Raw genomic sequence first — 14,146 nt, forward strand, 5'->3', positions numbered from 1 at the left:
GGAAAGGGGAAGAGAAAGAAAAGGCGATCTGTCTGTCACTCGCTGATGCTCCCCTGGGACCAATCTGGAGGCCAGACCCTCCAAGGACCCGGAGGCGGAGAGCGGGCTCTTCTTCTTCGGGGCCGCAGGTAGATGCTGCCAGCCCCGGATCCGCACCCCGCCACCCCCTCACCCCATGTACTTGGACTTCGCCCGGGTGGGTCCTGCCGGGACATGCCCAGCCGTGTCCCGCCCCCCCTCGCCCCCGCCCTTTTCCGGCCACGGAGAGCGCCATGTGGAGCCGGGACTCGCGGCGGGGACTCACCGACAGCAGGACAACCCGGACGACGAAGATGAGAACCGAGGGGCCCCGCAGCCGAGGCCTGGGACCGAGAACGCGCCCTGCCCGGGTGCTCGAGACGGCCTGTGTGCTCTGTCCCCGCTGCCCCGTGCGGTCGCGGGGCGCTCGCTGTCCAGGTCGCCGCGGAGTGACAGCTGGCAGAGCCATCAGGAATGAAAGTGTGCTTCGTGGAGCGCGGGATCGTCCCGCCGCCTGCGGGTTCACGGGGCAGGGTAATGACTCAGTCGGACGCTAGCTTTACACCGGCCTGGGGTTGCGCCACCCTCGGGGGCGAATGAGCTACGCCTTCCGTCGAGTTGACGTAAACATTCACCACTTTAGCCAATCGCGTGTGGCTCAGGAGAGGAGCCCAGAGACCTTGAGGGCCCCTCTGTTTCGTAGAGGAAACTGCCTGCTTTGGCGGCTGATACCCGGGGATGCGGTTTTTCATCAAGGGTAAGGTCTGTGCCTTTGGGAGGTGGGGACAGGGCACTTCCCACAGGCTCTGTTGTGATCCGGGCTGTGAGATTCAGAATCTGCGTTCAAGGCGGGTCCTGACCCTGCCCCTTTGCAGGGCAAATGCCCCACCCGTTCATAAACCCTGAACCACCTGTCTTCTGACTACCGCTTTCTGCCCACTCTCAGCTTCTGCTCCTCCCCGCCCCCCCCCCTCCATTGGCCAGGGCCCCAAGGAGGCCAGAGAACAGGCACTCCCAAGAAGGAGACCCCCCGAGAGTCTGCGGAGCGCCTCCAGCCCCGCTTGGCAAAGAGTGGATGCCCTGCACGTATTGTAGGGGTGTGAACTAAGAAATCTTGAATTGTTAGAAAAATCAGTAGACTGCCAGACTCACTTGCACTTTCTGAGATTTAAGTGCTTAGAGAATGAGACAGACCTGGAGGGATTTTTTGCCCTGGGCCTATTCACGTAATTAATGTTAATGATCAATTTACTATCGAATTGCAAATAAGTATTTATTTAAAGGCAAAGGATACACACTATATTTTCCTGTTGCGAACTCTACTTTTTAAGGACCTTAATTATAATTAGCATGGCTGTATAAATGTACTTTCATCACGTTTGTTTTATAAACCTGAAGTTCTACCTGATAGAACATTTGGACCCTGGTGAATACCCGCTCAGGGTTCCCAGCATCTTCCTCTACCCTCTCTCTCACCCTCCAGTGTCTGGGTTGGGCCTCCGATATCTGTGGGCTCTTGCCATGGACTCCATGGTGCTGTTCCCAAGCCCGAGTCTGTCCCCCATTCTTCACTGGTGCTGGGCTCTCTATCCTAGGGGTGTGTGAGCATTTACGACACAATGCAGGTACAAATACTTTGTTAAAAAAATTAAAAAATGTTCCATCAAAGTCTGTTATGGCACCTTTCAGATATAATGATGCAAAATAAAGAGAAAGGAACCTTTATTATGAAAACCCCTTCCACTGAAAGGAATAATCTATTCACGGTGAGCCTGGTTCAGAGCAGAGTAAGTCATCCTCCTCTTCCCTCTATGCCTTTCCTTTCTTTCCTTCATCATTTTGCGCCACAGGCCTACTTCCTATTAGGATGTTGCAGATTGGGAACCTGTACTGTTCTGTCCTGTGCTGCACGGTGGTAGTGGTGGGGTGAAGTGGGCGGGGGGGACCACAACTGGGAGGCGTTCAGGAAGCTGCCCCCTCAGAAGCCTGGTGAGGGCCCAGAAGCCTGGTAGGGAAGTGCTTTTGTATTTGCTGTTTGTCAACAGCAAGGCCCCCAACCAGACCCTATATTTGATTTTTTTTTCTTTTTTTAAATTGCAGACCAGAAAACCAACATGTCCACTGGAGACCTCTGGGTTCTAATCATCCCTGAGTCAATAAATCCCTGTGTGACTTGAGGAAAGTTTTTTTAAATTAAAAACATTTAAAAAATATTTTACACACTGCCCCTTGACCCTGGTGGCCTGAGGCAGGTCTTCTAGTAACAGTCCAACTAGAGGAAGGGGAGTCTAAGCTGGTCCTGGGGAGGGGAGCTGCCAGAGAGAATCCAAGGCAGATTGGATGGAACTGATGACTCAGGCTGGTGGAGGTCTTGGGTACCCCCAGCCTCGTCACCTACCATGGCACTGAGAACAAGAGGAAGAAAGAGACATTCGAACCAGCCAGAGGAAATCCTCCCCAGCCCCTGTGCTAAAGCCCACAGTCATGGAGCTGTCTCTGAGTCTCTTAACTCTCCGTTTGCATACAGTCCTTTTTTCTTTCCTTTTTGCCTTTTGACCCTCTTCACCCATTTCTCCACCCCCACCCCCAACCCGCCCTCCCCACCTCTGGCAACCATCAATCTGTTCTCTGTATCTGTGAACTTGATTTGGGGTTTTTTGGGGTTTTGTTTTTTGATTTTTTTTTTTAAAGATTTTATATGTAAGAAAGATTATATTGTATTCTCTTTCTCTGTCTGGTTTATTTCACTTAGGATAATGCCCTCAAGGCCCATCCATGCTTTCACAAATGGCAGGATTTCATTCTTTTTATGGTTGAATAATAGTCCATTGTGTGTATGTGTGTGTGTGCATGTGTGTGTGTGTGTGTGTGTGTGTGTGTGTATATGCCACAATTTCTTTATCCATTCATCTATTGATGGACACTTAGGTTGTTTCCATATCTTGGCTATTGTAAATAATGCTGCTATGAACATGGGTGTACAGATATCTTTTCCAGTTAGTGTTTTCATTTTTTTCAGATAAATACCCAGAAGCAGAATTGCTGGATCATATGGTAGTTTTATTTTTAATGTTCTGAGGAACCTCCATAATTTTTCACAGTGGCTGCACCAATTTACCATCCTACCAAGAGCGCACAGGGGTTCCCTTTTCTCCACTGCCTCACCAATACTTGTTATTTCCTGGGTTTTTTTGATAATAGCCATTCTAACAAATTTGAGGTGATATCTCATTGTGGTTTTGGTTTGCATTTCCCTGATGATTAGTGATATTAAACATCTTTTCATGTACCTGTTGGCCATCTGTATGTCTTCTCTGGAAAAATATCTTTCAGATCTTCTGCCAATTTTTTAATTGGATCGTTTGGTTTTTCTTATTGAGTTGTATGAGTTGCTTATATATTTTGGATATTAGCCCTTTATGAGATATATGATTTGCAAACATTTTCTCCGATTTAGCATGTTGCCTTTTTGTTTAGTTGATGGTTTCCTTTGCTGTGCAGAAGCTTTTTAGTTTGATGTAGTCCCACTTGTTTATGTTTGCTTTTGTTGCTTTTGCTTTTGGTGTCAGATTCAAAAAATCATTGCCAGGACCAATGTCAAGGAACTTACTGCCTATGTTTTCCTTCTAGGAGTCTTATGGTTTCAGTTCTTATGTTCAAATCTTTAATCCATTTTGAGTTAATTTTTGTGTATGGGGTAAGATAGCGGTCCAGTTTCGTTCTTTTGCATGTGGCTTTCCAGTTTTCCCAACACCATTTAGGAAACAGAAGTCCTTTCCCCATTGTATATTCTTGACCCCCTTGGCATAAATTAATTGACCATATATGCATGGGTTTATTTCTGGGCTCTCTATTCTATTCCACTGATCGATGTGTCTGTTTTTATGTCAATACCATACTGTTTAATTACAATAACTTGGAAATATAGTTTGAAATCAGGAAGCAGGATGCCTCTAGCTATGTTCTTCTTTCTTAAGACTGTTTAGGCTATTCGGGGTCTTTGGTGGTTCCATACAAATTTAAGATTATTTTATTTATTTATTTACTTATTTATTTAATGTTTATTTTAATTTTTTTATTACTCGTCCATTTTATACACATCAGTGTATACACGTCAATCTCAAACTCCCAATTCATCCCAGCCCCACCCCCACCCCACCGCCGCTTTCCCCCTTGGTGTCCATACGTTTGTCCTCTACATCTGTGTCTCAATTTCTGCCCTGCAAACCGGTTCATCTGTACCATTTTCTAGGTTCCACATATATGCGTTAATATACGATATTTGTTTTTCTCTTTCTGACTTACTTCATTCTGTATGACAGTCTCTGGATGCATCCACATCTCTACAGATGACCCAATTTCGTTCCTTTTTATGGCTGAGTAATATTCCATTGTATATATGTACGACATCTCCTTTATCCATTCATCTGTCAATGGGCATTTAGGTTGCTTCCATGTCCTGACTATTGTAAGTAGTGCTGTAAAGAACATTGGGGTGCATGTGTCTTTTTGAATTCTGGTTTTCTCTGGGTGTATGCCCAGTAGTGGGATTGCTGGGTCATATGGTAATTCTATTTTTAGTTCTTTAAGGAACCTCCATACTGTTCTCCATAGTGGCTGTATCAATTTACATTCCCACCAACAGTGCAAGAGGGTTCCCTTTCCTCCACACCCTCTCCAGCATTTGTTGTTTGTAGATTTGCTGATGATGCCCATTCTAACTAGTGTGAGTTGATACCTCATTGTAGTTTTGATTTGCATTTCTCTAATAATTAGTGATGTTGAGCAGCTTTTCATGTGCTTCTTGCCCATCTGTATGTCTTCTTTGGAGAAATGTCTATTTAGGTCTTCTGCCCATTTTTGGATTGGGTTGTTTGTTTTTTTAATAATGAGCTGCATGAGCTATTTATATATTTTGGAGATTAATCCTTTGTCCGATGATTCATTTGCAAATATTTTCTCCCATTCTGAGGGTTGTCTTTTCGTCTTGTTTATGGTTTCCTTTGTTGTGCAAAAGCTTTTAAGTTTCATTAGGTCCCATTTGTTTATTTTTCTTTTTATTTCCATTACTCTAGGAGGTGGATCAAAAAAGATCTTGCTGTGATTTATGTCAAAGAGTGTTCTTCCTATGTTTTATAGTGCCCGGTCTTACATTTAGGTCTCTAATCCATTTTGAGTTTATTTTTGTGTATGGTGTTAGGGAGTGTTCTAATTTCATTCTTTTACATGTAGCTGTCCAGTTTTCCCAGCACCACTTATTGAAGAGACTGTCTTTTCTCCACTGTATATCCTTGCCTCCTTTGTCATAGATTAGTTGACCATAGGTGCATGGGTTTATCTCTGGGCTTTCTATCTTGTTCCATTGATCTATGTTTCTGTTTTTGTGCCAGTACCATATTGTCTTGATTACTGTAGCTTTGTAGTATAGTGTGAAGTCAGGGAGTCTGATTCCTCCAGCTCCGTTTTTTCCCCTCAAGACTGCTTTGGCTATTCGGGGTCTTTTGTGTCTCCGTACAAATTTTAAGGTTTTTTGTTCTAGTTCTGTAAAAATGCCATAGCTAATTTGATAAGGATTGCATTGAATCTGTAGATTGCTTCGTGTAGTATAGACATTTTCACAATATTGATTCTTCCAATCCAAGAACATGGTACATCTCTCCATCTGTTGGTATCATCTTTAATTTGTTTCATCAGTGTCTTATAGTTTTCTGCACACAGGTCTTTTGTCTCCCTAGGTTGGTTTATTCCTAGGTATTTTATTTTTTTTGTTGTGATGGTAAGTGGGAGTGTTTCCTTAATTTCTCTTGCAGATTTTTCATCATTAGTGTATAGGAATGCAAGAGATTTCTGTGCATTAATTTTATATCCTGCAACTTGACCAAATTCATTCATTACGTCTAGTAGTTTTCTGGTGGCATCTTTAGGATTCTCTATGTATAGTATCATATCATCTGCAAAGAGTGACAGTTTTACTTCTTCTTTTCCAATTTGTATTCCTTTTATTTCTTTTTCTTCTCTGATTGCCGTGGCTAGGACTTCCAAAACTATGTTGAATAATAGTGGTGAGAGTGGACATCCTTGTCTTGTTCCTGATCTTAGAGGAAATGCTTTCAGTTTTTCACCATTGAGAAGGATGTTTGCAGTGGTTTGTTGTATATGGCCTTTATTATGTTGAAGCAGGTTCCCTCTATGCCTACTTTCTGGAGAGTTTTTATCATAAATGGGTGTTGAATTTCATCAAAAGTGTTTTCTGCATCTATTGAGATGATCATATGGTTTTTATTCTTTAATCCGCTTGTCTGCTGGTGGGTGGGGCTGGGTTCCCTCCCTGTTGGTTGTTTGGCCTGAGGTGACCCAACACTGGAGCCTACCTGGGCTCTTTGGTGGGGCCAATGGCGGACTCTCGGAGGGCTCACACCCAGGAGTACTTCCCAGAACTTCTCCTCCAGTGTCCTTGTCCCTTGGTGAGCCACAGCTGCCCCCCACCTCTGCAGGAGACCCTCCAACACTAGCAGGTGGGTCTGGTTCAGTCTCCTGTGGGGTCACTGCTCCTTCCCCTGGGGCCCAATGGGCACACTACTTTGTGTGTTCCCTCCAAGAGTGGAGTCTCTGTTTCCCTCAGTCCTGCCGAAGTCCTGCAATCAAATCTCGCTAGCCTTCAGAGTCTGATCCTCTAGGAATTCCTCCTCCTGTTGCCAGACCCCCAGGTTGGGAAGCCTGATGTGTGGCTCAGAACCTTCACTCCAGTGGGTGGACTTCTGTGGTATAAACGTTCTCCAGTTTGTGAGTCACCCACCCAGCAGTTATGGGATTTGATTTTATTATTATAGCTCCCCTCCTACCATCTCATTGTGGCTTTTCCTTTGCCTTTGCATGTGGGGTATCTTTTCTGGTGAGATACAGTGTCTTCCTGGCGATGACTGTTCAGCAGTTAGTTGTGATTCCAGTGTTCTCGAAAGAGGGAGTGAGAGCACGTCCTTTTACTCTACCATCTTCCTTACCTCAAGTGTCAAGATCATTTTTTTTCTATTTCTGTGAAAAATGTGATTGAAATTTTGATAGGGATTGCATTGAATCTGTAGATTGTTTTGGGTATATGAACATTTTAACAATATTGATTCATCAATTTCATTAACATTTACTATTCTTCCATTTATCTGTCTTCTTCAATGTCTTGTAGTTTTCAATATACAGATCTTTCACTTCCTTTGTTAAATTTATTCCTAGGAATCTTATTCTTTTTGATGCAATTGTAAATGACATTATTTCCTTAATTTCTCTTTCTGAGGGTTTATTATTAGTGTAAAGAAATAGAGTAGATATTTATCAATAAAGATAACTTTATTGAATTCATTTATTAGTTCTAAGAGTTTTTGATGGAGTCTTGAGGGTTTTCTATATATAATATCATGTTCTCTGAGAATAGTGACAGGTTTTTTTGTTTTTTTTTTCCTCTCACTGTTGTGGCCTCTCCTGTTGTGGAGCACAGGCTCCGGACACGCAGGCTCAGCGGCCATGGCTCACGGGCCCAGCCACTCCGTGGCATGTGGGATCTTCCCGAACTGGGGCACGAACCCATGTCCCCTGCATCGGCAGGTGGACTCTTAACCACTGCGCCACCAGAGAAGCCCCAATAGTGACAGTTTTACTTCTTTCTTTCCTATTTGTTTTTTTTTTTAACATCTTTATTGGAGTATAATTGCTTTACAATGGTGTGTTATTTTCTGCTTTATAACAAAATGAATCAGCTATACATATACTTATATCCCCATATCTCCTCCCCCTTGCGTCTCCTTTTCTTTCCTATTTGGATGCCTTTTATCTCTTTTTCTTGCCTAATTCCTCTGGCTAGGACTTGTAGTACTATGTGGACAAAAGCTGTGAGAGTGGGCATCCTTGTCTTATTCCTGATCTTAGAGGAAAAGTTTTCAGATTCTTGTGAATTATGCCACGCATAGAACTTCCAGATAAGGAAGACACATCTAGATCAGCAAAGGGTAACTACTGCCCTTTAGTTACAATTGAAAAACATTACACAACATTCAAATACCACTCAGCTGCTCTCAGACCTCTCTTGTGAGCGAACTATGCTTTCAAAAGCCCAGTCATATGTGGAACCCTCCCCTTTTGGGGAAGGACACAGAGAGGAAGCCACAAGAGTGAATCTGCTTTTCAGGAGGGCAGTAGTTGTGACGCTCATTACTCTTTCTCCCGGGGCAGACGTGACTCGGATGGGTGACCTCATGTGTCACCCCATCACCTCTTTTGGGCATCTTTTCATGGACAGATTCCTCCCTGTCCTTAGCTGCAGTCAAGAGCCAACCAGGACAATGCTGGAGAGAGATTTCTTCTAGGAACATTTATGTATTATCTGATTGTTGCAATAATGGGACATTTATTTTCTACAATATGTACACACAAATTTTGATGAGACTTATTTGAGAACTGTTGCTAACAACATTCCTGTTCATCTTAAATTCCCAAAAGAGAGGAGAAAATTAAATGCATGGTGAGTGTTGAAGGGGTTTTAGGTTCTCCATGAGGAAGGTGACCTAGGATCCTCCAGAACTTCTTCTGCCTGGATTATTGGCCAGCTAGAAGAATCAGAACCATGCAAGTGTAGAGACCACCTCACTGGAGCCAGTGGGCATGAGTTCACCCACCGCCCCCTATCTCTGGCCCTTTCAGGCCTGCCTGGTGGTCAGGGTCTGAACAGCCTTTGTGGGTGCTGTAGGAGCACTGCTGAGTGCTTTGGCCTCGGAGGAAATCTCATGACGTTCCTGTGTATGCTGAATGTCACCATCACTAGGCCCCCTAGTGCCTGCGTGACACAGGGAGTATGTGGAGAGAGAAGGAGTCTGGTTGGAGATTTAGTGGACGGAGGATGCAACTAATAGAAACAAAGAGTGCCATCCTATCCCTTTGTCCACATAATGTAGCCCAATCAGGGGGTGACATCCCATGACCTTGGCATTTTCTTGGTGAGAAGCAAGTCAGATTCTGTCCATACCCACAGGTGGGATTACACAGGGCTGGACTCATTGGTGGTCATCTCAGGGTATGTCTGCCTCATGGATTATTTTAAAACCAGAAGAAAATTTAACACAAAAGTAACCTAATAATGGATCATTAAAACATGTACAAGACAAGGTACGAGAATAGAAAGTGTTCCAAACTGTAAAGCACAAGTTTGATGAGCTGGTTGTTTTCCTAATGTAACACTGAAATATTGGATATATATTGTGCCTGACTTTTAAAATGAAATAAGAATCCTGCATGTTCTCCCTTAAACATACCTTTGGATATTGTTAAAGATCCCACCTGTTGGCAGTACTGCAATATTCTACATTCTAAATGGCAGTAAGGTAGATTAGGACTTGGGCCCATATGACAGAGAAAAGTAAGCAGATATAGATGGAAGATGTTAAGTGTAAAGTTAATGATCAGGTATATAATTGAATATTTTTCTCCTTTAAATTGATACACTAATTTCAGCACACTTCTTTTCTTTGAATAAGGGAAGTTAGAATAACCATAATGGTAGTAATGATTGAACAACTCACAAGACAGCAGTGGGTGCAGGAAGGGATTTTCCCAGGGAAACCTCAGGAGCCAGGAGATGTATGTCCCTGTCCCAGGGCATACAAGATGGAGGTGAGCTTTGTCTGGGCCACTTCCCTTCCAGGGATCTTCCCGCCCTGTGGTGAGGACATTCCCTCCCTAAGGATGTCCTGATCCCTCTCAAGGTGTGAATACTTTGCCAGGGTCTGTCCTCATCCACCTGCAGGGCCCTGAAGAGCTCTGTGAAGACCTGCCGCTTCCCAGCCCCAGCATGACCCTCTGCCTTCTCAACCCCAGTCTTGCGCCTGACCTTTCTTCAGCATGGGGCTAAATGAGTGCACGGAATCAATTGTGAGGAACCCTGACCATAGCTCCCCCAAAATCTCCAGACCAAAATGAATGAGCTGTTGGTAGGAACCAAAATAGTGCACATGTGTGTGTATGTGTGCATGCATATGTGCACGTATGTGTGTGTATGTGTGTGTGTGTAGAAGAAAAAATATCTCTACAGCTTAACTCAAGATTCCACTTGTTCTAGGGAGTTACCTTAAGAACATGATCAAGAATCTAACTGAAGATATATTTTGAAATATATTCACAAGTTCTTGGCTATCAGGATGCTGGTGATTGAGCTTTGGGGGAGGGGATGGTTGCAGGGCTCCAACATAACAATGGACACTTGCCATCTTGGGAATACAGGTTATATTCCTCACCTTCAGTGGTGACACCACAGAAGGTTTATTGTCTGTGTTGGGGTGGGGAAGTTGGGGCAAAGGTGAAATTCAGGAGAAAAGGTACAGGGCTGGAGAATGGGAATGCCCTATAGTAAGAGGACACCTAGTACTGGTTGGGAGCAAAAGGGAAGGAGAAAGGGGAATAATTGAGCAGGAGCAGATTGTGGAGGAGGGGAGAGATGGTACTCGAGGACTGTGGAAGATTAAAACAGTAGGTTGTGATTTCTGTGGCTTCAGGGTGAGGCTGAGGTACCAATGGGCAGGGGCAGAGGGCAGCCTCTGGGGGTGGGGGATGCAGCTCTGTACGCAGCACCTTGGTTCTGGGAAGGGAACAGAGGTGGGACCATGGAGCCTTCCAGAAACTCTAAGTGAGAAGGAGAGCCAGACCCTAAGGTCCAGGGGAAGGGAATTGGGGCTCCAAGAGGTCGCAGGGCTGAGCCACTGGGCCCACTGATGAGGATGCAGAAAGGCCAGCGGGGACAGAAAGGGGAGGTGGCCCAGGAGCTGCAGGAGGCCCCCAGGTGAGGGGTCACAGAATGACCCCAGCAAGCAGCGCCCCACCCCCCCTTCCCAGCAGCTCTGTCAGAGCCGGTCTGCACCTCAAGGGAGCCCAGCAGGCCCAGGTGTGGCCCAGAGACATCACCTGGGGAGGCTGTGGGGAAGCCGGGCCAGGCTGGGGTCCCTCCCCCAGGGGAAGGGCAGGGGGGAGAGGGAGGGAGGAGGGGCTGGATTCCAGTCCCCCAGGAGCCTGGCGCCTAGAAATCCAGAGTCAGAGCAGGAGACACACCCATGTAGGGTGAGCCTGAGGCATAAAGGGTAGAAGGAAGGAGCTGGTCACACAGCAAGAAAACACCCCTGCACCTGGGTCACTCAGCACTGCTCCAGAGGAGAGCAGGAGAATGGGGGAGAAAAATACACACTCTTCTTTTTATTTAAAATTACATATTTTGGTCATGGATACATAAATATGTAAATATTTTGTAGCTAATGGCCTTTCTTGTATTGTTTGATACTATCGACAAACTCTTCAAAGGGATAATCAACTGCTTCCCTTTCAAGGAGAAGAGATAAACCAGGGACACTGTGATTTCCTAAATCAATTCTTCCACTCCCATGCACATGCAGGGGCTATCTGCCCTGTGTTCTTTTGTCCTATCTTCAAGTTCACTGATCCTTTCTTCTACCTATCAAATGTGCAGTTAAACACCTCTAGTGTGGATTTCTCACTTCAGCTATTTGACTTTTCAGCCCTACAATTTCGTTTTGGTTCCTTTTGATATTTTCTATTTTTATGGACACATTCCCTGCAGTAATCCTCACTTCTTAAGTGTCTGCTCCAGCTTTCACAGCTGTATGCAGCTGAGCAGTTATCACCCAATCAAGACACAGAACATTCCCAGCACCCCACACAGCTCCCTTCTGCTCCTTCTAGTCCTTTCTCACCCACCCCATCAGGAGACAGGCACTCCATCCCAGGCAATATGTGACTCAAGTGAAGAATATATATGAGGGCACTTTGGAAAATAGAAGTAAAGGTTATACCACAAATGCAAAGGTGCTTTGATCAGTAATAATGTACCATATCAATAATCTAAATAAGGGAATGAAAGCATCTGATAGTCTCCATGGAAGGTGGAAAGACATTTGGTAAAATTAAGCACCAATTTTGAGTTTTTGAAACCATCTCAAAATTGGAGGCTGCATCCACAATGACAAGAATTTCTTCATGAAACCAAGACCCAACCTCATTCTTTTTTTTTTTTTTTTTGTGGTACGCAAGCCTCCCACTGCTTCGGCCCCTCCCATTGTGGAGCACAGGCTCCGGACACGCAGGCTCAGCGGCCATGGCTCACGGGCCCAGCCGCTCCACGGCACGCGAGATCCTCGTGGACCGGGGCACGAACCCACGCCCCCTGCATCGGCAGGCGGACTCGCAACAACTGTGCCACCAGGGAAGCCCCAACCTCATTCTTTTTTAAAAATTTTAATTTAATTTTTACTGAAGTACAGTTGATTTACGTTGTGTTAATTTCTGCTGTACAGCAAAGTGATTCAGTTATTCATATATATAATTTTTTTAATATTGTTTTCCATTATGGTTTATCATAGGATATTGACCATAGTTCTCTGTGCTATACAGTATGACCTTTTATCCCCAACCTTGTTCTTAATGGTTAAATACTAAGGGCCTCTCCAAGAAAGTCCATTCAATATGAAAACACCTGCCTTTTCTAAGGATAGTTGAACATTATTCTGAAAACTCTAGCCTATGAAGCATGTTGTGAAAAAAAAAATGAGGCAGATTCTTGGATGGAGCTGGTAAAACAGTCATTATTTTAGATATGACTGTAGAGTTTAAAAATGAATCAGAAAATTTATTACAAGAGGGTCCAACTTACAAAATGCTTAAAATACAAAGAAAACAGCCTTGACAAGAAAATGTAATAATTTATGTGAAGAAAAGCATGAATCTTAATTGAGTTATAATAAAATACAGTTGAACCTTGAACAACACAGATTTCAACTTTGTGAATCCACTTATATGTGGACTTTTTCAAAACATATACAGTCAGCTCTCCATATTTGCACATTTTGAAATTTCTATCTGTAGTTGGTTGAATCCACAGGTGCAAAACCCATGGGTATGGAGGGCTGCCTTTACCATGCCATTTTATATCAGGGACTTGAGCATCTGCAGATTTTGGCATATGTGGGAACTCCTGGAACCAATTTCCTGCAGGTACCGAGGGACAACTGTACTTGACTTGAAATTCTATCTTCATAAGAAATATGTTGAATATTGACAATATCTCAATTCTTACTAGATTATTTTTTAAATTTTAAGATAAATTTAATAAAAACTTCAATGATTTTTTTGGGGGGGAGTTGGAGGAAATCTTGTGAAATAATTCTAAATTCTGCCTGGGTAAAATTATAAGTTTTTAAAAAGTAAGGAAAAGGTATTTGCTCTGTTACATACTAAAATATATTAGAAAATTTCATTGGGAAGAGTGTATTACATAATATAATGTCTTGCATGTAAAAATATACAGCTATACATATGCATATGCATATATACATGGCATATACATAAAGATTCTGGCAAACAATCACAAGAAATTCCCTCTCCTAGTTACTTGAAATAGAAAGAGCCAGGGGGCTGGGAAAAGAGTGAAAGAGGTCTCACTATTGTCTGAGAACCTTTCTGTACTATTTAAATTTTCTCACTTTGAATGTGTATTGACCTTTTTTTTAAAATATCAAAGTAGTTAATCAGGATGGAGGGATAATTGACCTTTTAAATGTTTGTTTTCTTTCTTTTTTTTTTTACATTCACTTTATTAAGTTAAAATGTGGATTGAGCAAGAAAAGAGCAAAAAGGAACTGTCTAGGCAGAAAGAGACCAATGTCTGTATAAACATTTGAACTGTGATCAAGGACAGACCAAAAGCAGAGAGAAATAGGAGAATCCATTGCTAAATGGGGTTGGAAGAACCAGAAAGTGACTCAGAACAATTCAGGGAACACACCATATCAATCACAAAATAAATTCCATTTAGGTTATAGCTATACGCTAAAAAAAATTAAAATTCTCTATGGGATTAGAGAACTTCATCTTATATGGGGTCTCTCTAAGCTTATAAGCAATTAAAAAGTGTTGTATCTACAAATTTCACTAGTCAAAAATGAAAATTTCTGTACACTAAAATATTAAACTAAATAAAATGATAACAAAAAATTAGGAACTTATTGTCTGTATGTGAGAAAATGCACAGGCATGATAGCTTGTCTTCTTGGAAAGACTCTAAGCAGAAAAGACCAAAATCATAAAC

General features: G+C 43.2%; 2 protein-coding genes across 6 annotated transcripts in view; one reads left to right on the forward strand and one right to left on the reverse strand.

The window, feature by feature from the left end:
- LOC132492744 (tumor necrosis factor receptor superfamily member 10A-like) overlaps positions 1-14,146 on the reverse strand; it is a 37,676-nt gene that overhangs the window by 13,436 nt on the left and 10,094 nt on the right. For 2 of the 5 annotated variants that reach the window (XM_060102543.1, XM_060102539.1), the window contains exon 1: positions 305-604. The exons of 1 other annotated variant lie outside the window; for it this stretch is intronic. In XM_060102543.1, coding sequence (XP_059958526.1) covers positions 305-487 — 183 coding nt within the window. In that variant the 5' untranslated portion in view covers positions 488-604. Of the gene's footprint in view, positions 1-304; positions 605-14,146 lie in introns of those variants that run through there. 2 more of the 5 variants (XM_060102544.1, XM_060102542.1) reach the window with 2 other exon arrangements.
- Positions 666-14,146, forward strand: part of CHMP7 (charged multivesicular body protein 7) — a 53,619-nt gene continuing 40,138 nt past the window's right edge. The window contains exon 1 of the mRNA XM_060102546.1: positions 666-775. The gene's annotated coding sequence lies outside the window, so the exon portion shown is untranslated. The remainder of the gene's footprint in view (positions 776-14,146) is intronic.

Source organism: Mesoplodon densirostris, chromosome 6 (assembly GCF_025265405.1).
Source record: "Mesoplodon densirostris isolate mMesDen1 chromosome 6, mMesDen1 primary haplotype, whole genome shotgun sequence".
NCBI lineage: Eukaryota > Metazoa > Chordata > Mammalia > Artiodactyla > Ziphiidae > Mesoplodon > Mesoplodon densirostris.